The 25863-nt window shown below is 39.1% G+C and overlaps 1 protein-coding gene across 1 annotated transcript in view; it reads right to left on the bottom strand.

Moving 5' to 3' along the window:
- Nucleotides 1-850: 850 nt before the first annotated feature.
- LOC113174490 (protein kinase C-binding protein NELL1) overlaps nt 851-25863 on the bottom strand; it is a 185261-nt gene continuing 160248 nt past the window's right edge. The window contains exons 16-20 of the mRNA XM_026378542.1: nt 14308-14448; nt 8288-8481; nt 4785-4961; nt 4210-4434; nt 851-2977 (exon numbers count right to left, since the gene is read on the bottom strand). Coding sequence (XP_026234327.1) covers nt 2927-2977; nt 4210-4434; nt 4785-4961; nt 8288-8481; nt 14308-14448 — 788 coding nt within the window. The 3' untranslated portion in view covers nt 851-2926. The remainder of the gene's footprint in view (nt 2978-4209; nt 4435-4784; nt 4962-8287; nt 8482-14307; nt 14449-25863) is intronic.

The following is a 25863-nucleotide window of genomic DNA, read 5'->3' on the forward strand; positions in this document are numbered from 1 at the left end:
TTGCCATATGATGTTGTGGTGGTTGAAACTGCTCACAACAAACCCTCTGTTAACAGGGAATACCAATATATTTTAGTGTTCCAACTGATTTATATCTCTTTGCATAAAAAACAAACTAATAAAAGTGTAATTTTCACTGTGAAGTAAAGCAGTATCTCCATCTATGGAAGCCATTTCTCACTTTGAGAAAGCTAATTTAACCATAATTCCTTCACCTCAGACAGTCTGTGTTCATATCACAGAAGTTTGAGACTGTGTTAGAAATTCTCTCTTGTTTCTTGTGGCGGAAAAAAAAATAAAAAATGACAGTGATGGACACGGCGTGATAACAATGATACTTGAGGGGATTGTTAGTGCTCTCAAGACAAGCCTGAGGATAATGGAGAGAGGTGTGGAGAGAGGAAAAGGGCAGCAGAGCACAGCAGCATCAGCGATATCAATGCGTGAACTCGGAGCAGGAAAGCACTGAACTCTCCTGCCTAAATAAGCCCGGCCATCTGTAAACAGACTCGACACTTGGTGACCTCCTGGCATACTCAGATCCACGCCTGCGTGGCATGGCTTTAATTAGCCACACTCTCCTGTTTTCTCCTTTTTTTTTTTTTTTTATCCCTCTCTGCCATCCTCTGTGTCCGCCATATGGTTCAGAGCTGAGGAGCCAGAGAAGCCGGACCCACCACGAGCTCTGCTGATTTAATCAACAGCTGTGGCTGCTGCTTGTTCTTGCTGCAGGAATAAGTTTGTGCATCGTCACACTGCTTTCATATGCTTTTGATAGCATGGTTGTTGTTACAGTATTTGTTCCTATCTGGCAGACAGACTAATCACAAAAGAGACAATGAGGGATATATAGGGCTGACAATTTAAACCCTTGATCTTCATTTAAACAAGATGCACCCTTCGTTTAAAGGACCTAAAGACTGACTGCTGTGATTTGCTTGAAACAATCTACTTTGTATGAAGTAAAATAACGGTTTATTAGATTATTACACCCATTATGCATGACGGGTGAGACACCCTGAAACCTACAGCTGGGGATGAGGGGCGCACGCTTTGGACAACCACACTCAAACACTTCAAACTCTGTGTGCTTTCTCACCTCCGAACGCCTGATCAGTTAATGCTTGAAGCAGACACGCTCGTTGGGTTGTCAGAAAGTTAAAACAAAAACCCATCATCATCTGACAAGGACTTCATTCAAAGCACTCTAGCTTGTCAAGACCACCTTTTTGAACTGACATAGTTTAGACTCAGGAAGATCAAAACTAATTATACGTTCCACAGCTATTAGTCAAAAATCTACGCTTCAGCAACACTTCCATTAAGAAACCAAAGGCGTCACTCATAACCTTTACTTTTAAGTCAGCTACTTCTAAGGTCACTAACAAGATGCTGTCGTTAAACAAAACATATTAATTACTAGTGATAATGACAACAAGTATGCCAAGTTTTAGTTTAGGTTGCAGTGGTCCACTGTGGATCAGGAAAATCTTTATAAGGTCCGTAGCTATATTTAATATTTTCTGAATTTATCAGTTGATATGGCTCAATTAAATATTCAACTGAGGTTCGCAGTGAATTAGGAATAAAATTATGTGAAAAATAATTAGTTTTGGTCAAAACATACACATGTATGTCCTGATTAATAAAGCTCAATCACTGTAAAAATAAGTAAACGTGCACAAGCCCCGTTTCCATTCCTACAATTCACCATAAACTGAAGTGAAAATGCTCTTAAACATCAGTTTGCATATCAATACTTGCTGCTCGCTTCACCACTCATTAGACCTGTCAATGGGAAGAGTGGATGACAAATAAGAAGAGGAGCAGTGTGATGATTGTTATGATTGTGTGATAGCGGCCATGTTGTAAATAGAAAAAACATGAAGCCTATAAATAAGGAACTAAGAGCACAATCAGGACTCTTGATGAAATATCAGCATTCTAACTAAGGATTTTTTGATTTAATCTCTTCCCTAGCATTTCCTTCACACTGCCTCTAGAAAACTGTGCACGCATGGTCTGTGAGGTGTGGCCTTTCTTCCCCTGCATTCTGTGTTTATACAAACCACTTTACATGTGGGGAAAAGGCGTATGCATTGCTTATACACGTGGCCCCTGGAGTTGACATGACTGATATGATATTTGTTAAAAGACAAAGCAGGGCATCCCAAAGCTTAGGCTAAAGAAACAAGATTAAAATGTCATTCAACAAGAGCATTTGGTCCTGAGCTGGAAACTGATCCTGCATCGGGCTGAAGTAACTTTACCTTTTTTTTAATTTCCCAGTTTTTATCCCAACATTAAACTACCTACTGTTTCAGTAAAACAGATCATAAGAGGATGCATTACTTTTGGTTGCCACCGTAAAGGTTTTGTGACAACCTCCTGTAGGTAACCAAGCAGTAGTGAGCCCATGATTCGGCAACACAAACAGCTGGAGCACCTCACCGTCCGTCCGGCTGGGAAATCTCTTCTTAATGACAGCTCACTCACGACTTGTGTCTGGTTTGTGGTTGGAGACATGATGTTAGACAGGTTTCCTGAAAACATGTAGTAAAATGGTAACAATGAAGAGACACGTACACAACACAGTGACTGTGGTGAGAGCGACAATTGCTCCTCCTGAGCCACATTAGCAAACACTCAGCCACTGTTAGTCGACAGAGTTACGGCATAAAAGCACAGCCTCAACACCTCAGTCTGTCCAGTGTGTGTTTGTATCTTCAGTGCACACGCTGGCATGCACGAGTGAGTGTGTGCGTTTGTGTGTGTGCGTGTGTGTGTGTGCGCGCGCGCGGGTACGAGAGTCTGTCTTGTGAATCCAAGGGGAGAGTCGTCGGATGCAGAGGGGGGAGCGTGGCAGTCCCGCAGAGAGAGGAGGAGGAGAGGAGGATGGTAGGAAGTGGACATGAGGAGGAGAGCTTTAGTTGTTCTGAAGGCAGTCAAGATCCACTGAGCAGCAAACATTCCCATTCTGACCAACAGAGCATGAAAAGACAAGGAACGAGAGAGAGAGAGAGAGCATTAAATATACTGCAGTGTACTGGAATGTTTTATACATCTTTAATGTGGCAACACAATTCAGAGCCTGGGTGGATATAATCAGTCCATATGTAGAGACTCAATAAAGAAGGAACAACATGGACATGATTATTATATTAGTGAACAGTCAGCTGACACAAATGATAAACGACATACTGTATTTTCCTCCCACTAAAAGTGGTGACAAGTCATTTAGTTTCAGGGATACCGGATCTGCCATGCTTCGAATAAATCACTCAGAGAGTAACGCTGCTACGTTAGTACTCGGAAAGTGAACAGAGTTCGGAGTGTGAGACTCCAAGTGGTGACAAATACTAGAAATTAAATAGCAATAGGTTTTTTTTTTCCAGAGAGAAGGTCCCAGTTACTCTGGATAACATCCAACTCCACTGTCTTGGTGTCACACGTTCCATTGGAACCACTTTCTACTGAAAAATAGTCCCCATGAAAAGTCTTTGAGAAGCCAATAGCTCAAAATATTAGCACATAAACTGTCCACATGGCTCGATATGTTATTGCTCCTACAGTAGGTCCGCAATGGTAGCTGTAACCATTTAGTGTGACCACAGTGCATGTGAGTGCAGCTATTGCTGTTCAGTGTACTGATACAGTTTATGTAACCATACAAAATAAATCAAATGTGAAGTTATGTTTCAGGTTCATGTGTTTGATGTGGGTTTTTTTTTAGTGCTAATCTAAATTCTGACTCCTAAAAAAAGAGGTGGAACTGAAGGACTAAGGATTATTTTTACTAAATGTATGGAGATGATCTGCGTTATGGTGACATGTTCCTGACACAGTGATGTGCATATTTAGTTTTATTTTATTTTTTATTATATGTCACTTACATCATCTGTGACTGATTTTTTTTTGCATTCATTTTGGAAGACAGACAAGCTGATTGCATATCCCCCAGCACATATTAGCTAAACGCTCTGCAGAAAACCACATTTTCCCATTTTCCACCTCCCAAAAATTCTTCAGAACCATCAGCCTGCAATTACAGTCAAATTAAAACTGACATGAATATGAATTAAGTCAAGATTCTGTGACTATATGAGATTTTTATATTAAGTAAAACTGCATTTTCAGTGATCTAGTTGCAGGAATAGACAAATAAACCGCAAGCGAAGCTTCATTGTGGTCGTTGTTGTTTTGGCCTACCTTACACTTGCAGGTGGTGCAGGGTGAGTTGGGCATATGCCACGTGTCTCCACTGAGGCGGGCGACGCCTGTGGGGTCCTGGCACGTCAGTCGGATGTCATACGACAGGTTGTCGGCCAGGCAGGGGTCTGTGATGCAGCGTGGGCAACACTCGCCCTCTGCCACCGCTGTGTACTCGCACATCATCACAGGGCAAACCAGAGGCCAGCAGTCCACCTCCCCCTCCTGTGGAGAAATAGGGAGAGGTGGAGAAACGAAGGTGACGGAAACGCTACTGCAGGGGGGGGGGCTTTTGTGTGAATCAGCTCATGTGGAATCCGCGGTTACAGCTCACATGCTGAGTTGTTGCCACATCTCTAATTAGAAAGGTGGCAATTATCTGAGCGTTCTGCACACAGCAGAGCAGCTGATCAGGGCCAGGTATTAAACAAAAACCCAGCTCTGAGCCTGATGAGGAGATTCTGAGAGATCTGTTTGTTCTGACAAATGTTTTTCATTTCATGCGGCCTGCTTTTGTGTCTGTTGGCAAAATGCATGTCGCTTTGTTTGAATGTGTAAATTTTTTGTGTACCAACCATGCAGCGGCACTGCTGGCAGCCGTACATCCACGAGGCCCCGCTGCGGTAGAGCGTTCGTCCGCTTTGGTCCAGACAATGGCTGCTGGGCCTGTTGTCACAACCCGGGCAGCAGAACAGATCCTCCTCAGGGTCTGCACAGTCACAGGGTCTCCTCCTGCAGTAAGTCTGCCCATCCTGCAACACAGAGAGGAAAACATGATAGTGACACTGAAATAAGGATTGTAGCTGAAGTCGAAGAAGAAATAGAGCACGTGAACCCGTCTGCCTCACGAGAAAATTCAGAATGTGGTAAAGTGGGGAAAAGGCACTTCACAGTAGCCTACCTGTCAGTACCTAACCTAATATTTTAGAAATAACAAGGTAATAGTCTGAGAATATCAAAGCAATAGCATGGTAAAGCTGACAAATCATTTCTTCTGTGAACTCTATTGTGCGAATACTAAATACAAAAAAAGTGCAACTATAAAGTTAAATTGCTTTACATTGATGTTTTGTAATGAATGACAAGATGTAGATGTAAAAAATAAGTAAATATTTCCTTGTCATTGAGGGGCTGGCGTTCAAAAGCTTTCATCAGGTCTGTTACAGTGTCGAGTTGAAGGATTCCCAAATGCCCTGAATTTCATTTCAGAGCCTTTTCATCTCTAGAAAGAGAGCTCTGAATTGTGTATATGTTTTGCTTGAAAAGTGATGCAATTGCAAACATATTGAATCTTGGTAAAAAATAAATAAATAAATAAACACATTAATGTGTGTCAGTGTACGACTCCTGTCAGACAAAGGCAGGACTTGGATTCGGGATATGATGAAGGTGCATATTTGAAACCTAGCTCTGATGCCTTTAGGGGGAGCTAGTTAGCAATTCTATTTATGGCCATCAGACAGTACCTGTGCAGAGTTTTAATGTACTGTAGCAGTTCTCGAATCTCCTCTTTAACAGCAATGCATTAGATGTGTGGTCTCGACAAGACTACGTGGTGTGGTGAATATTCGAAGTCTGAGCCAGAATGCATAGTCAAAGGCAGGGGAATCTGCAGGAGCTGCAAGCCTGTCGTGTGGCTGGCTCTTTGTTTCCACCTGGAGAAAACTTTATGGTCCATTTTATGCAGCTCAGCCTGCACTGTCTGGCCTGGGGACGGCAGCGTAATGGAGATGTAAAAATGTTGCATAAAATGGCTGTTAGGAAATGTATGGGAGCCGTAAAATAATTCTGCTACCATTAAAACAGCAATTCAGAACCAATGCTTTATTGATGCATATTGTCCTGCTACAGTAACCACTGATTCCCAAGGTGGCAATACAGATGGCCTTGGTCAGCAAAGGTGCTGGATTTTCTGAAAAATAACCGTTCACTTTAATGCCAGCAAAACCAGGCTTGCATGAGCATGTAACTCTGGTTCAGTGTTTATAACCAATTTGATGACAACGTCCTCTCCAAGGTTTTTTCTTTTTTTCCTCTGGAAGCAATTTAATTTAGAAACCTTTTGGTCCTTGGGTCATTTTTGTGGAACTCTAAAATCAAATTGTCCTATTTAACTCAATTTCCACTAGATGTAGTGTGGTCAAAGTCAAATAAGGAAGGTTTCTCACTTTTAATTCAAATACCGCCTGACTTTAGCCGCATTTAAAAACATTTTATATTACCGACACGTCAACACAGAAGCCAACCTTCCTCTGATGCTCGACAAACCGACAGCTTTATGTGCATAAAGGGTATTTTTAACTGGAGTCTATAATTTCTGGGTTGGTTTTCATCAGTTTCTCTCTCTGTTTTAACAAACTACAATAACTTTAACGACAGGCACTAGTCAAGTGGTTTTCCCAGAAAACAGATCACTGCTGGTTAACATTCAGTCAGCATCTCACATCTGACTTAACTCCTGACTCAACAGCTGAGTTCCTCCTGAACACTGATTCTATGTAAGCAGGGCATCTCACTGGCTTTTCAACTGTGTTTCCTTTCTCCATTCTGTTTCATAAGAAGCTGGGTGTATTTTTGCAACAACAGCTCTAATCTGAAAAAAAAAAAAAAGTAAACGTCTATATTAATGTCAGTTAACATGAAATATTATATTATTATTATTATTATTATTTAACATAGTTATTAACATATAACATAGCACATTTTCTTGTTTATTTCAAAGTAGTGGCTGCAGAAGGACAGATTGTTATAACCTCGGTTTCTAAAATGCTTCCAGAGGACATTTGATTGAGACATGATGGAGTCAAGACAGAGAGCAGTGCAGCTGGAGATTATTCCATTCAGATGGTCATCCGTCTCAAAATATGTCACAGAAACTGGGCCAAGGTTCAGTCCATGTGATATATGAACTTCTTGCAGAGGAAACATCTTGCACAGGAAGCAGCAGCAGGATGTAGATAACAGACGTTGCTGAACCAGCATATTGACAACGTGATTTACATACACTCTATACAAATGTTGACATCTTAAGTGAAGTATCTTGGATGTATGTAGTAACACTTCACCTCATGCTACACAAGAATAATATTTTTCTATTTTCTGCTTGGTACTTAATAGAAAAGTTAATGTGAAACATACCCTATCACTGCAAGTCATTTTATTCCAAATGAGCCTCTGTGTCTGTTATGTATGAACCTCACTCACAGGGCTTCACTTTTACAAAAGAAAAATCTGATCAATATCACACTTTCCTGCAGATGCACTGCAACACCTCATTAAGACTCTTCAGACTTGTGAAGCTACTACAAATATTAAAAATTACACTATAATGGAAGCAATATAGTAGCTGTCTCCTGGCTGCTAATATCTTTTCACTAATATCATATGTGTTACATAGTCTGTAGATGAAATGAATTAAATTAAAACAATTTCTGCCAAGGAACTTGATAAATACCTTGCATATTATATATAGTGTTTGCCTTGGTGTTGCCCCTCCTTCCTGTTTTCTTTCACTGTCTGGGAAGGGATACTAGTTCTAGTGTTAAACACTTATCTTTAGTGAAAATGTCAAAGTTTAAAGTTTTATTTTGCTTCGTATCATCCATTATTCTAACCCATTATCCATTGTCCTCTTAAGCGTTGCAGAGGTGCTTGAGCCTATTCCAGCTGTTAAGGCAAGAGGTTGGGAAAACCCTGGACAGGTCTCCAGTCTATCACTGGGGTGACATATAGAGACAGGCAACCATTCACACCACACGTACAGGCAAATTAGAGTGAGCAGTGGACCTAACATGCCATGTCTTTGGATGGTGGGAGGGATCAGGAGTAGCCAGAGTGAACCCATGTAGACACGAGGAGAACTCCACACAGAAAGCACCTGGTTGACTTGTGGATTCAAACCTGGGTCCTTCTTGCTTTGAGGCAACAGTGCACACTGGTCTGCATCATCCGCATACTTCACTGTAACTAACATATTACTGTAGATCATAGCTACGATAAAAACCTTAAATTAAACTAGCTGTGCTCAGCACCAATACTTAGTGTAGTGAATTAGAATTTGTGTGTTTGACCTCTGTACCTTGCACGAGCATATAGCACAGCGGTCAAAGCTGGGTTTCCAGTCTTCTCCATTGCGTCTGATTCCCTCTTCCTGTGGGCAGTCCCCGCTGCAGCCTGGACCAGACGTACACACACAATCGTAGCCTCCCGGGAGATTCACACACACGCTGTCATTCCAGCAGGTGTGTGTCTGCAAACTGCACTCATCGATGTCTGGAAGGATAAACCATAATAAACAAATTTACAAACATAAAAGAAATTGTTGTTGCATAATTATCACTTATGTTTTTTGTATTTCATAGTTCAAAAAAGAAATGAGTTCTTCTGAAGAAAACTGTTATCATTGGGAACCGCAACAATTTATGGCATTGATAATATTTGCATGTTATATTCTACTACATTGTGTTTTTTTATGACTGTCTAGGTATAAAAACTTGCATAAGAAAATTATATCGAGTTGGAAATGAAAAATAAGTTTGCCTCTGAAATTCTTGTGACATCAAACAAGGTAACAAGCTTAATTGGTGTTTGGTGGACACAAAAATATCTTCTGTAGCTGGTTGTCTCAGTTTTGTGTTCTACACAAGTAGAAGCATCAAAAGTAGAGCATCAGGCTTCTGTACAGCTTTTTTTCAATGTACTGAATCAATACAATACTGTCTTTGTCATCCCTTACATATATTTTAAGGGATAACATATTGTTTTAGCTTTGCTGTAATTATTTCACAGTAGTTATTTGAATTGCAATTTGAATAAAGGAATTAGATAATATTTTACACCCGCTTCATGTATATACAAAGGCGCAGGTGTAGTGACATCATATCCTCTGCTACAGTCATCATAAACCATTTATTTTAGGTGTATTCAGCGATATCGACTACTTTTCCTTATCAGTGTGGCACAGGAAATGGGGTGCCAAAGGATTGTCCCTACCCTGATCAACTCATGACATTTAACAGAATGTATCCACACTAAATGAACTATTCAGAGACCAAAGTCTTTAACAGTAACTTTACTTTTTCCTGCCAGCTGCCTACAGACATCGATCACACCCACACTGACAGCACGCTGCTAGTGTTGCATGAACAAAGTCCCAAAGAAGAAAAACTGGAACTAAATAATGAATAAAGAACCTCTAACTCTAAGTGTGCTTTCACACTGTGAACAACATGGTCAACAGGTTGATTTACTTTCTCCACAGGTCTGTGGGACGAGAAACTGAGAGGGGTTTCCACACGTCCCTGGTTGTCTGCCCATACAGTACGTCTGACACATCATGGACTGAAGTACTTCTTTGTGTTGAAACTCCAGAAATACAAATATTTTATCACATACCTAAATTTGAATTCACAGGGTGTCACATCTTAGCTACTGCGCATCCGGATCGTTGCGTGTTAAAGCTGTCAAGTTCAGATGATTCTGCAGTACAGCAGCAGTAAATTAATCTATATAACATAACGTAACATAAGACATAGTTGCCAAATTCATCCAAAACTCACCAGAATCCAGAATGTACTGTAGTTAATGTTTTTGCTACCTACTTTAATTGGAAACTAGTAATATTAAATCAAATTGTACCACAACGCGGTTACATAGAAAAAGCCTGAGAGCCTGCAGCCCAAGTGGCTGAACACCATGCAACATAAATTTGGTTTTTCTCCAGTGAATAATTAGAGTTGAATCAGGCAGGCAGACCTACTCTCAGTGTGTGAGGCGTGGTGGCAGTGACAACAATACACTGTGGCAGTGCTGAATACACACTCTAATTGGTTGCAGTATCAAATTTGCTGGAAAGAGAGAGAGAGAGAGAGAGTGGAAAACAGCTCAGCCAAGAATTTATTGTGCCTGCGACAGACTATTTGCATACACTAAATGAAATCCCCATCAGCCAGTTAGACATACAGTACCTCCAGTGTTGAAGGATTAATGCGCTTCATGCTCCATTCAGCCACAAGCTGCTGCTCGCACATGAAGCGTACTTCTAAATGTAGGCTGTGAAAGACTGTCTTACAACCAAACATAAAAGCCCCTTGGAGAACCCAGCTGAGCACAGCCAACCATATGAACAAGTTACACTCACACCTACGTTAGCGGTTGAACACGAACGTACTGATCCTGCAGCACATGTAGCTACATGACACAGGTATAAACGCAGACTAATAAATCCCTCTTAAAGGAAGATCAGCGCGGCTTTTATCATGACACCTGATGTTGTTATTATAACCATGACAACAAAGGTCATTTAACCATATCAAAGCACCAAACCATGATTTTTCTCTAAACTTAACCAAGTTGTTTTTGTGCCTTAAAAATGATGACCATTTCAAAACCTTAATCAAATGTTTATCATTGTATCCACAGTCTTCCTACTAATTGTAGCCTGTTATTATTATTATTATTTTTTTTCAGAAGATGCCCCTTCAAGTTGTATTAGAAAGTAAACAAGTCATATATGGTCAGCTAGGTTGGAGGACTTTTGTTCAATTCCGTTTCTTTGATGCGTCTCCAGGCAGCACATATGGAGAGATCATGAGGAAGAGACAGTGGAAGTTTATGGTGTATTATTCTAATTTTTATGCACATCTGTTTTTTTTTTTAAAGCCACCTGTCTCTCCTGAAAGCATTAGGCAAAATAAACATGTTTTGAGGCCGTGCAGTTTAGTCAAAGCAATAAAGAAAAAGGAGTGCTGCTTGCAGCTGCTCTGCTCGTCACCTCGTCACCACAACAATATGCAGTGTTAATGAACTACACTGCATCTCAGCATAACCAACTCAGCGTGATATACTGTATTATTATATGACGCACTGTAGAAATGGTATGCATTAAGTGAATGAAACAAGCACACCTTTTTTTTAGCACCAGATTCTTTTTTTAGCACTGTAACACAGTGGCTGGATAGTGTAGTAGTAAGATCTCTGCCCTTCATGCGGGAGACTGGTGAGGCTGGTGTTTGAATCCCTGTGGGCCGTCTACCTACTGGAGGGAGGCTGTGGCCTGTCTTTGCCTTGTACCCTTTTTAAGTCGCTTTGGATAAAAGCATCTGCCAAATGACTAAATGTAAATGTAAACACACAAAGAAGCAACCTTATGAACGAACTCACACAGCACCGCACACACTGACATGTAACATCTTCCAGCCCTATCTTAATGTCATTATTTCAGTGATTTTGCTGTAATTTTCCATTTAAAATCTTCTGCACTGTCCAGTCCCGGCTGACACTCGGAAATATCCATCTAACAGAAAAGCCAACAACAAACACAATTACTGATGCACAAAGATAAAAAGACTGTGAACATCCAAACATCTTTTTCTTTCTCGCTCATTCCTTCCCTGAGTGCTTCCCGTTATCGGCTGCATGAACATCACCTTCTCTTGGCCAACATGCAGCTTTGGTAAACCGACTGGTGCTGCTTCTCTTTGCTTTGAACTGGCTCTCTTACTTGCACAAAGCTACTTTCTGTTTGGTTGACTCATGAGAGGCTGTTGGAGCAATATTGTGGAGGAGACACAATCCTGTTAAATTGCCATTCGTACTTATTTCCCTGCTGGCTTCCAGCCTAATACTGCATTGTGGCACAGCTACTGTACATGCACTCATGCGGTTAAGGAGCGACACACACTGCAAAAAAACACACATACAGTGGCAAGAAAAAAGTGATGTGAACCTTTTGGAATTTCATGGTTTTCTGCATTCATTTGTCATAAAATGTGATCTGATCTTCATCTAAGTGAAGAGTATTAACAAATATAATGTGCCTAAAATAATAACACTAAAAAAATCTGATCTTTCATGCTAGTGTGTACAGAAAAACAATGTCATTAATGGCATATTTTAATGGCATGGAAATGTGCTTTCTCTAATCACACTGTGTAAAATGTATTTCCTACCATGAGAATGTTTGTGGAAAGCCGATGATCACAGAAGCCAAACAAGTAAATTAATGTACAATTACACTTGTTTTTTCCTGTGATTGCATTATATTTCAAATCATTCTGATGGAATAAGAATTAGTTTGTGGAAATATCAGACAACACAAATGAAAAATCATAATTTCTATGAAAGGCGATGTTACTGCAGATGATTCAGGTCAAAATGATACGCACGGCTGTCTGCGATAGAAATGTGTTATTACATCTTCTTAGATTAATACTAATTTTCTTCACCTGTATGCTGAAGTCTCAGGTGCACTTTGTGCAACCGAACAAAACCATTAAGTTCATCTCCACCAAGTCACACACGGATGAGGTTTATTAATAGAAAATGTTAATTAGATTTTTCTAGTAGCGCTTGTGATGGACTACATGCGAATTAAAAGAACTGAAATTGTCAAATGTGTCGTTCTATGCTAAGAGAGGCTTTGTTTGAAATTTATAATCCTTAAACTTGTTGATTATTTTCAGATTTATACAGAAATATTGGATCCCACTGTATATTATACATCAAAAGAAATTAAAAATCAGAAGACCAAACTATGTAACTGCTGTAGAGTAAAGGTAGAGTAGGAAGCAGATTCTATAAGAACTGAGATTAACTAAAACAACTTTCTGGTGAAATGTATTGAAATAATTTAGACAGAAATTGATCAGATCAGACGTAGTAGCATAGATTAGTATGTGTAACTACTAATTGATTTAAGTAATGTGTTTACCACATTATAAAAACTTTACATTAGTGCTACTACTAAAATAAAAGCAGTGCCTTAGATTAGTGGAGGGATTTTAAGATCTACTGAGCTCCTGCCCTCATACTGGAAAAATGAGTCATGAGTAATTTGAAGAGCCACTGAGAATCATGACGTTCAGGTGACGTCAGCTGCAGTGAGCGCAAAACAACTCAACGGACCACAGTCGACGTGATAGCTGCTTACTTTATACCCAAAGGTGCTTTCTCACCTGTGAACCATCCAATCAAGTAGAGACTTGTGAGTGGTTAAAAAAATGTACACTCATAAAGATCATAGTCAAAATATTGCTATGTCTTTCTGTTCCCTAACACACCTTCATACTAAAACAATCACTAAGTCACAGAAGTGCTTTTCGCATTCATCAGATCAACTCGGGCTATCAAGCTATTAAAAAGTGCAGCAACAGCTTGACTTCGGTTCTTCACTGCCTCCCAAATCTGACAGAGGAGCAAATAAATATGTTGGTGTGAATGTGCCAGCAGCAGCAGCATCTATGCCACAGACTCTGCTGACGTGACTGATTTCTTTCTCCTTGTTTTCAACTTTTGATTACCTGTGAGGGACTGTATGATAACTCATAAACATCAAGCCAAAAATACTCTATGTGGCACATTTAACAGTTGGTTGCAATAGCACTGTGAAATGTCCACAGTCCGAGAAAATATTCACAATCTGATGAGCAGTCAAATAGTACAATCGCTCTTTCACTAAATGTTCTTGTAACGGCAAAGTTCAAGCTTCTCACTGACCTGTTCAAACTGTTTAATTAGCAAAAGGAGATCTGTCTTGATGTTTAATTTTCCATTTGTTTGCAAAATACGTACAATTATTTGTGGTGTGAATGTGCGATAAGCAACTAAATCACTGCGTTTACACTCAGCTCTTTCACTGTACTCTCCTGGTGTATGTGTCATCAACTCTGTGTTTGGACACAAACAAGCCTGGTGTTTCTCTATTTCCATTTTAACTCTGCCCTACTGTGCCTTCCTCATGAATATCTCATTAAGGGTTGTGTGTGTGGGCTTCACACTGGATGGTTAAATCCAGAGCCGTGAAGGTGTGAAGACCTCTGATTAGCCTCCTTGTAAGTCTGTGCTTATGTCTACATACTGGAGGATAAATCAAAGAGGATAAATGAAACAAAGAATGACAAACAAACTAGCAATCACTCAGCAGACCAAAGACAAAGAGATTCAAAGAGGAACAGCATCCAGACTTCCTGCGTAATTGGACACAGTAGGATGGGGGGAGGGATGGTGGGGTCTATAGTAGCTAGGTGGTGGGCATGCAGAGGCTGAAGAGCCGGTATTTCAAGCAGTTATGAGGATGTTTTCAATTCGATGTATGCTCACCAATGCAGGAGCTCCCATCGAGCAAGTAGGAGCCATTGTCATGGAAACCACTTCTGCATTCACAGTGGTACCAGCCGGGCAGGTTGACGCAGCGGGACTGGTTGTGGCACTCAATCAGACCCTCTCCACACTCATCGATATCTGAGGACACAAACACAGACAGCAGCACCAGAGTCAGTCCAACTCATTCCATCAATCAACGAACACAAACCTGAAACTGAAGCTCATTTGCCGCATTCGATTTATTTATTTCTTTATTTATTTTTGCCTGGTCTTTGATCTGTGGTAGTTGCGATGGCGAAGGTTCATCCAATCACAGACACCGCTGCCAGAAGAGCAGAGCTGGGTCAGTGGCTGCCCACATTAGACAGCCAACATCTCTGCAGTCTTTCCACCACAGCGGGGATCAAAGTCTTTCAGAAATAACACCATTTGGCAGCAGAGCTGATTCCTCCGTGCACTTTGCTTCTTTTCTCTATTTCTTCCTCTCGCTCATCCTGCCATTCCTACTCAGCTCGCTTTGTCTCTGGCGTGTGGCGTGCACGCACACGTCCGGGCATTAGGTCTTTGCTCCTTGTTGAGAGAGTAAATCTCCCTCATGCATTATGTATGGTGTGAGCTCTGCTCCTCATCAGCCCTCTCTCGTCTAGCTTTAAGACCTGACCTGGATGCACCCGCGTACGCGCACACACACAAATACACACACTACACACAGACAGTTAAAGTCTAACCTTTAGTCTTACCTTAAAGCACCTAAATGCAAAGCTTGACAAACAAACAAATCTAGCGAGGGATTGCTCATTAATTGTCATGTCTGTGTATACCGACAAAAAAGGTGCAGTAAATTGTATTTTGCACTGCAGGAGTTGTTCACATCATGGAGGTCGACTAATTGTAGGGTTGGTGCTTTAATCCCCAGCTCCTCTTGCCCACACGTGTCCTTGGACATGAGTAGGTGTTGCTCACTTTTAAGTCACTTTGGATAAAAACATTTGCCAAATGACTAAATGTAATGAATTCTAAGGGTTTTTATAAGAGATCAAAGGTTGTAGAGTTGCATCAGCATCCATGCAGCCTGTGAATTCAGTTAAAATATGAAAATTCACAAAGCATTTTTGTTGTCATTTTAGTCATTTCAGTAGCACTTTACATTACAGCTTTATAAAAACGCATCAATGGAGTGATTGTATTTTAGTTATAACAAGGTTACAATTAGTGACGTAGAAACTACCACATGATAACGTGTGTTAGGAAATAGAACTACAAAATGTAAAAGTACGTCTTTTAACCTAACTGTCTCATTTCCTAAATGCATTGATTCTTTACATTTATCATACCAGACCCTGTAGATAGGTTCAGGCCAAGATGCTTGAACCCAGTAAATGTAAATAGATGAAAGTGATGTTGATCAGACTTCTGGTAGGAAAAAAAATTATGGAATATTCCTTTAATATCTATGAGAAACATTTGAGATGAGGAGTGTGAGGACATAAAAAAAAATAAATTCATTAAGAAAAAAAAAGAGCTTTATGGTAAAACTGGTGAGTTCGAGTACCAGCAGATTACTTTGTTGTTGTAAATAACATGTTGCACATTGACCCCAGACTTTAAATATTCCAACAACATATAGCTACAGTTTCCCCATGTATAAAGAATAAAAAACGGACCTTCTGAACTTGTGGCCAATTTATAAAAGTTATAATATATAAAGCTGGCCTTGTCTATAGACCACACACACAGACACACTTATGTTGATGGAACGAAGTCTCTGCCGTTTAGCAGAGTCCGCTGTTGATGCGCAGTCGACTGGGCATGCTGCAGGTAATAAGACGTGACAGCTGCTGGAAGGGCTGCCCTCTGTCAGCCGCTCAGGTCAGAGATCAAAGTTTCACCAAAAGACTCCCTCTCTGACATTTCACTGAAGCGTGCAAAGATTAGAGGTGACTGGTGGCTGAGAGCAGATAAACCTTCAACAAAAGAGCAATGCCTTGTGGTCAATTGAGAGGGTACGTGTTTGGGCTGTTAAAGGTGTGATGACCTAATCTACTAGCAATTAGATTATTTGAATTTATTTTATTTAACATCAATACGTTTTATATTCCAAATTTGGCTAACAGGAAGCACTAATGTAACTATTGAGTTCAATATTTAATTAACCTTTCAAGAAAAAAACTTCTTAACCCACAGGTACAGTAGATTCATTGTAATGAACGTATGTTATATAAATATAGTACTGTAGGAAAAGAGCTGCACTTGGTTGAAACAATGCTGTACTCCCAGTGCAAGCCGCAGTGACAAGGACATGATCCCTCACCAGACTCCCACCCACCTTTCATAATACTGCGCATAATCAAATTATAGGTACTACGTCTGGGAGTTTTTTTGCAGTATTGGGTAGAGTAGTAATTTTGTCTCTGTGCTATAGAGGCTGCAATTGGTCTTTTAATCACTTCTTAAAATATCTGTGCAGTTGTGTTTTTTTTCAGGTATTTTGTTGTTTGCATGTCTTTTAAACATATTTTTAAGAAAATGACAATGATATAGTGTTAATATAGGCAATGAATAATAATATAAATAATCATGCTTCCTTTCTCATAATATCCATTTAGCTGTCCATGACAACAAAGCTTCTGGGCTTGGATGCAAGCAACGAGCCAGCTGAGTGTCTTTATTTAACCCCGCATTAGAGCACAGCAGACATCAGTCACTGTGACTGCACAAAGAAGGCTACCAGCTGCCAGCAGCTCCAACAAACACCATGGGCAGACCACATATCACTTTACAGACCAGACTGGAAGTATTTTTTGGCAGTTTCACAGTTTTTCTTCAGTTTTTCTTTTTATATATATATATAGTCTGCACATTCTATTTAAAGTAAAAATTAACAATAATACCACATTACATTATAACACTTGAAAGACATCGAGATTCAATTCTCTATTAGATATAACAAAAAATCTCAGGGGTTCAAAGGTAATTAGGCAACTCACTACTAAATGTTTCTCTGGCCTTAGTTATAATGTGGGTCAAAAATAGCAGAAATCTATCAGAGAAACATAGGTATATTTACGCAGATGGATATAAACATATGTGTAGACTTTTTAAAAATCAGGTTAACACAGGGCTACTAGAAAATAACAAGAGACTTAATAGGCAGAGAAACATAGGTTTAGTGGTTAAGCAGTAACTGATTTGAATAGTGAAGCAAAAACCCTAAATGACCGCACAGTACGTTAAAAATGCTGTCCAGGATGAGGGCATACATGTGACCAGAACATCACAGGATTCATCACAAGATGCCAACCTGTGATAAGCCTCACAGACAGAGAGAGAAGGCTGCAGCAGTTCTTATTTTCGTTATTTAGCAGGACAATGATCGTAGAGTTAAGTGACTGAGCTTGTTGAAAAGCACACTAAAGGCAGAGATACCACAACAAGCACTATGTATTAAACACACTGTTCTTTTTTATGTTGGTTTAATCCAACTCAAATTAAAGATATGGTACTTTAATGAAGTATTCATTATTTTATTTATTTAAGTTAAATACACTGAAGCTAAGAACAAAACTATTTAAATGACTGTCTGGACTGTTTATAGCATAACTCTGACTAATGAACTAATGACTACTGCACTATGATATAATCAGAAAGACATTTCAATAGGATTTTGTCTCATACTCAAACTCTGGTCTTCTGTGTGAAGGTCCTGTGCTTTGTTGTGCCACCCATAGACTCCAACCTCCCTCTGGCAAACTTTAAGGGTATTAATATTTGGTGGCTGTGTAATACTGATGGCAAAACATACATGTTGATTGTTTTTTTCTGCTGTTATTAGCAACCTACAGCTTTGTATTAGACAGGAGGACAGCCTCATTTGGCACTACATTCTGCATCATCAGTATGTCTTGTGCACAACGCTTCCCTATTTTGAATAAAAAAATAAACATGTTTATGCTTCTTGTGGGGAAAGACTTAGATCTGGAAGAAGAAGAAGAAGCAATAATGCCCAGTCTGAACATCTGCAGTACACAAACAACAGGCGACAGTGCCGCCTGCCTTCCTAATAACAATAATCCTGCTCTGCTCTCTAGCATATCGGTGCGTAATTTATGAAAAGTGAGTCATTCCACAATGTTTTTTCACTTCTACTACAAAATGCCACCACTAACAGGGACGTATATTTCATCTTTCAACAGAAATGCAAATTTTCTTGTCTCTATAAATAAAAGATTTATCTTATCTCTCTGCCTCTGTCTGTCTCATACTTCGGTATTTAAATTTAGGACGGTGACATTACATCACGAAATTAGGAAGTGATTATGGAATTAAACCAATTTTCAGCTTTAAAGCTGAGGGAATTTAAGTCTATAACATTGTCAGAAGTGTGTTTTTTTAGGATGGCTCAGCAGGACAGTAGTCCGAACATACAATCAAGGCCAACAAGAGGTTTCTTTAGAATCATTCACCTGATGATGTGTATCATTTGTTTGTACATCCTTCACAACTGTAGATTGTACTGGTAATGTGGTGATGTAGAAACGATTAGCAAATCATACTGTGATTATTCTTGAGCGGTGCACTAATACTAATACTGGCCACTGATCTGTTCATAGCTAAAAAAAGACATGAAAAGAATATTTCTGTTTCCCATACTCTGCATAAGCTAAGTAGATAAAACTGAAACTGAATTATGCTGCAATACAGCACACAACAAATATCTCTAATTTCCCACTGCATTGCATCACCTCTGTGACCCCTGAGATATATGCACATTAGAAATAAACACATTCTGCTGTAGTTTAAAATTAGACCACACACACTTTTGTTTCTCACTAACTTCTATATTTAGCAACTCAATGTTGAACAGAGCCTCTCTCTCTAAATCAATATGCAGAAATGAGGACAACACTGACAAAGCACCTGTAATTACACACTTTTACTGTTGTGATGTTGTTTCCAGACATCATCTCCTCAGGCTTCATTTGAAAGATTGAGGTGGCGTCTTGTTTAGTGGAAAAACTCCACTTTTGATTTACATGTTTTAAATAAGTGAGTATATAATGTTCCAGGAAATAGGAAAACTTAGGTAAAATAGTCCCTAACAAACCAAAACAACGTATGACATAAACAAATGTCTTAGTTATCACATCTAGACAACAGCAGTGGACTGACTGGATGTCCTGATGTCAGTGAATCCCCTGCAGGTTGAGGTGCTAACAACAAAGGGAGGAGGTCAGTTCCTTTTCTAAATCACACATCCTACAGCCGGTGGTACTGTTTTCTGTGACCCGTCAGATACTGTGACCTGCAGGAGTTCACTCTGTGACTTGGTTTATTATGTTTCTCATTCTGCCAGTTTCTCAGTCATGACACCAGGTTGCTCTCCTTCCTGACACATTCTTCACCTTTCACCTTTCACCTTTGAGTTTTCCCTGCAGTTACACCACCTGACTATGCCCCACCTACCTACCTACATAGCTGGTCTGTATTTTTCCTTGTAACTGCAGGGTCTATTATCAAGCCTTTCTCATTAAGCTGTATGTTGATCTGTTGTCTATTGACATTCTGAATCTGTTTGGACTGTTTTCTTGGTTTTCAACTCTTGAGACTCTTAACTTTTCAGGATGTTTGGACTGGCTGCCTGTTGTCTGTTCTGTCTTTTGCTCCAGGATCCCATGCTGCTTGTTGTCATTGCCTGAACTAACAGTATTGTACACCTGTTTTTGTTTCATTGCTCTTAACAAATTGTTTTTGGACTGTTCTACCCTCCTGCCTTCCTGCATGTCCTGCAATTGGATGCTCGGTCTACTAGCCTGGTGTCAAGTACACAGCTCATAACACTGTGCAAATAATGAGCGGTGACTGATTAGGTAGAATTAATATTATTTTCACTGCGTGTTGTTTTCACTTGTGCAGCTGCGGCACAGCCAGGAGGAAAATGAGTGTGGACAGCGTAAATGAATGCAGTGACTAAAATATGTGCTACAAAACCCCACAACCCTTCAGCACTGCAGAAAGCTCATTGTTTTGGTTTGATAGCTACTGTAATTTGTGTAGTTTCTATTAGTACCATCCTTAAATCTAATATTAATTTAATATACCAACTGTGTTATTAATATGATTATAAAAAGCTAGAAGCTATTTTATCACACAAAACAGTTTAAACAGTTTAAACAATTGCTTGGGTACCAAATAAAAAACTACCCCACTTTAAAAACAAGTCTAAAGTTATAGGAATCGTTCGGATTTTGATTCGGAAACACCTGCATTGCTTTTTATGAGCACATGGTTTATAAAACCCCATTCATCACTCGACTTTTTACTTTTAAATCATTTCATTTACGTTGCTGAATAATCTTAAAAGTAAAAGTAAAATTATTTGATGACTCGCACGTGTGTGTATGTCAAGTGTGTGTTTGTGTGTAAGCAGCAATCCCTTCTCTTTGTTTGTGGCAGTGAAGTGGACAGGTGACCTTCCTGTGGTATGAGGTACAATATTCTGTGCGCACACACACACACACACACACACACACACACACACACACACACACACACACACACACGCTCCATCAATTGTTACAACCACAGGAAGGAAAGCAGCCAGACACCATTTCACATTTCCCTCTGTTTCCTTTCACAATGTAAACAAGAGCACTTAGTTCTTTCTCCAGGGCTTCACTTTTCCCCTGTCTGTGGGTTTTCCCAAAGGGCACCCATGAAGACTTTATAACAACGCAAACTGTGGAAAGCTGTGAGGTTTAGCTCAGCAAGGAAACCGAAATTAATCCATACATAGTTATATTAGTCCATAACATCTCCTGAGAAAAACCCGGGATACTGAACTCTACAATATTACACTCATCTCAGTCCCACTAACCTACTGAAAAACATAATACAAAATGTCACTTGGCGCATTTACTGTACAACACAATTGTACAATTAAGGAATACAACACTAGAACTTACATCAACCTCCTCATACCTGCATGTGACAAAATGCCTGTGCCTGCGAAATTAAGCTTTTATTGTTGTATATCAATGTTTCAGAGCAAGACATGTTTATGTTGTATGTAGATAGAACTTCAATGTAAAGCAAAACCTTCGAATATCATTGATGAAATATTAAATGTCTAAAAACAACCACGTTTTTAGTTAGACACCTACACATTTTCCCTGCAAATAAGTGATTCCTGTCCAAAATGATGCTCCTATGCAGCAACTAAATAAACAGCTGTTTTAAGATAAATGGCTCTGCAGAGCTTTGTAAAAAGAAAACTGGCCTAATTCTCAATTTATCCACTTTTATTCAGTATGATGTAATTTGAGATGTAAAATGAGAAGTATATGAGAATAGAAAGCAGGAATTGTCAAACTTAAAATACTATGGATTTGGTAATTACCCACTTGTCTACATCTTCTGAAGCCTCACATTACCCTCACACACTTACAGAACAATGAATGCAGATTTTGCTCTGGTAGGAAATGTGCTAAAAAAACAGAATGGTTACAGCAGCCAGCCACATTTCAACATACATATATGACTATTGCATATTGAGGTCAACTTAAAGCATGTTGTCTGTCAAATGGGTCAGCGCTGACCCCATCACATAATCTAAAAGTCAGTGAGTAATAGTAGTTTATAATAACAACGTGTGAACTGGAAGTTCATCATTAAGCAAACCGTTGAGTTTTTGATCTTCTGGAGTGAAGTCCTTTAGAAAATAAATCACAAGGATCCAACACTGGATCTGTGGTGGCTATATGAACCCAGTGAAGAAAGCCAGGCAACTCCGAGGAGCAGATTAACATGGGAGAAGATGAAAAGATCAGTGACAAGATCATCTCTACTCCCATCAGCTTTATATTTAGATGCTCTTAACCTCCTGTTGAGCTACACTACTCAGCACAGAGGAGAGTCAGCGAGTGGATGAGTGATGTATTTTATTGCACACGGGGGAAGGACGGCAGAGAGGGAGATGTAATGGTAGACAGAAGACACAGACAGGTGTACATGCGAGACATACAGACACACGGAAAGAGAGAGACAGGGACATAGAAACAGCTTGAAAGTGAAACACAAAGACAGACACGGAGAACATGTTATGCCCAGAGTTTAAACAAGAACCTTCTTTGCAGGTTGTGAAAGGCATCTACAGCAAGTCGTCAAGGGAAACTTTGTGGACATAATTTCCTTCTATAAAACTATTATTACTTACAAAATAGACAACATGAAAATCTAGAACAGGTATTAATGTTGTATGTTTAGAATAAAAAAAATAGAATAAAGGAGAATAAAGGTTCTCAGAATACTAGTGACAATAAGCTAATGTTGTTGATTGGTAAATATACTGTAAACACCTGAACAATAGGATTTATGCCTTTTGCTGGCTCTACTTAGAATTTACTATTTCATTTAGCTTCAGTTTCTTTAAAAGCTCAACGTTTTTGCCAACACTTCTTTCAGTTCTTTAACCCTTTCTTCTTTTCAGCATGTTCACACATAGCTTCAATTTAAAATACGAAAAATATATTTCCGAAGCCAGAAGGAAATTTTCAGTACACAAATATGCATACTTTTTTTTTTTTTTTTTTTTTAATATACCAGGTTGGAATTGGCAAAGAAGTACAGATGTGAGCCACAAAATTTCAAACAGAGATTACTAACCAAGTTTAACCTCCACCAATGTGAGAGAAAGGCCAAAGTGTGGAAGATAAAGAATGTGCCCATGATTGAAACCACAGAAGTTCATCAGCAGTATCATGGTTTAGTCTTATCAGAAGAAAACTGTAAATAAAAAAATAGTTTTTATTGTACATGAAACGTGAATGAATGGGCCTTGTTGTTTTAATACTTAAAGGATTGTATACTTCATAGTTTATCACAGTAGTTTTACAAAATGTTTACAAATGTTTTTATTACAAATTGATACTAAAATGAAGCTTTGAATAGTCTGATGTATTTAATACATTTGGTCATGTAGTTCTAAACACGTCACAATCATCATTTTGATGGCATAACTCTTCTGCCATTATTATTAGGAAAGTGGTAAATAAAAATGTAATTCATTAAAAAAAAGTAGCTTGTTGGTTCAACTTAATTTCAAGTGATATTGTCTGAACTTAAAAAGCTTTATTCATTTTTTTTTACTCTGAACACATTTGTTTTTTGAAAGCAACCATAAAAAATAATTGCCTGTGAACATTTAATTGTTATGTGTATTTGGTCAAAATAGGTTACAACTAGGCCTGTATTCCCCCCAAAACAAATAGTTTTAGGAGATTGGTTTGGCTTTTTACATCTTGTCTGCTCATAATTTAAACTATTAAGATATATTTTTTTCTGTAATCCTCTTGAAGGTGGTTAAAACACAAGCCACAAAATCCCTTTGCAGACGCAGTGCAATCATTTTTCAAACCAATATGCATTTCGTTTGTCATCAAAATTCAATTTACAGGCCCAAATGAAAAGTCGGTGCCAAATTGCAACAGCAAAGCATTGTGTTTGGATATAATATTTCATTTTCAGAGAACAGCACTGAGGGCTTAGCTTGCCACGATTCTTAATTGATAGATTTTTTATGCTGTTCGGAGGTTAATTAGTCCTTGGTTGATTGCCAGCTTTCATAAAATGTGTTGCATGCTGATTGCCACTGATTACCTCTCCACAGTTCAAATGTTCAGACCTGAGAGTATATCAGAATTAGGTGGTTTTTTTCACAACAAAGTTAAAAATGTTATGATAGAAATCAAGAAGTGTATTACAATTTTTGTCTTTCATAGAATTGAACAAAGGTAATAAAAAAGCAAAAGAAATGTTTTCACATGCACAGAGAACACAGGTTATCCTCAGATGAGTAACGTAAATGAAAACTACCACATGCAACTATACATTTATTTTTAGTAGAGATATGCTTCAAAGCTTATGTTAATATGGAGGCTATTTTCTTCTAAATGTTCTAAAAGCTTCACTCAGAATTCAAACCAACTAAAAAGGGTACCTTGTACATACAGTGCCTGTACAAAGTATTCACCCCCTTTGGATGTTTTATCCTTTTGTTGACATTATAAATCAATCATGGTGAGTAAGTAATGTCAATCAAATAAAAATAGGTGAAATCAGTGTATAGGCACTGTATCTATGAGATGCTACAAGCAATGACACTGCATCCCAAATAAATTTTTATATACTATATATATATATATAATGCCCGTCCAAGGAAAAAGTCACCACCTGGATATAGGTAATAGGTCATTACTGCATGGATGACTATTTTTCAGCTGGCAACGAGTTATTTAAACCCTAACTGATGCAGTGAGTAGCTTCTCATTCCTTAAACGACCGCATCAGGAGACACATCCTGTGGTCATGACAAAGATGTTAATCTGTTTCAGAAGGGCCAAATTAATAACATGTATCAAGCAAAGAAAACATGTAAGATTGTTAGAATGACTAAGACTGTCCAATGGAAGAAGGTTATGTGGTCTGATGAGTCCAGATTTACCCTGTTCCAGAGTGATAGGAGCATCAGGGTAAGAAGAGAGGAGGGTGAAGTGATGCCTAGTGTCTACTGTACAAGTCTGTGGGAGCAGTGCTATGATCTGGGGTTGCTGCAGTTGGTCAGGTCTAGGTTCAACAACGTTATGTGTTCGAAGAATGAGGTCAGCTGACTACCTGGATATACTCAATGACCAGGTTATTCCATCAATGGATTTTTTCTTCCCTGTTGGCACGGGCATATTCCAAAATGACAATGTCAGGATTCATCGGGCTCAAATTGTGAAAGAGTGGTTCAGGGAGCATGACACATCATTTTCACACATGGATAGTCCAGACCTTAACCCCATTGAGAATCTTTGGGATGTGCTGTAGAAGACTTTGTGCAGCGGTCCAACTCTACCATCAGCAATACATCAGGCCAAAAATTAATGCAGCTCTGGACGGGAATAAATGCTGTGACATTGCAGAAGCTTATCGAAGTGACGCCACAAATGTTTGCGGTAATCATTATATATAGTATATTATTAATAGTATTAGTTAAAATAGAGTATATATATACAGTATTTATATTTATGTGTGTGTGTGTGTCTGTGTGTGTAATGTGCTTATATGTACAATAATTTCTGTCACTCGTATTGTGGCTATCGAATGGGAAACCATGGCAACATGCTGTGGATAGCTAGTGAATGTGGTATGTGGGAGCTGGTTGATCACTTTTATAAAATGAGTCTGCAGAGACAGAAGGTTTAATAACAGGGGAGGGGAAGAAGGGAGGAAGAGAGATGATGATTGAGCAGAGACAGATGAGAACAGGGATGAGAGGAAAATGTGGAGGGAGATAAAGAGAGAAAATGATAATAATGAAAGGAAGAGGGAGAAGAAGACGAACAGTACAATAGGAGGAGAAAACAGGAGAAGAAAGAGAGAAGGTAGTAGAAGAGACAATAGTATAGAAAAAGGTATGACGTTCAGAGGAAGATATGAAAGGAAAGTGGAAGAGGAGGGGAAAGGAAGCATAGAGGGGGGAATAGAAGAAAGAATGGAGCAATAGGAGAAGAA

This window comes from Anabas testudineus, chromosome 3, assembly GCF_900324465.2.
Source record: "Anabas testudineus chromosome 3, fAnaTes1.2, whole genome shotgun sequence".
Classification (NCBI taxonomy): Eukaryota; Metazoa; Chordata; class Actinopteri; order Anabantiformes; family Anabantidae; genus Anabas; species Anabas testudineus.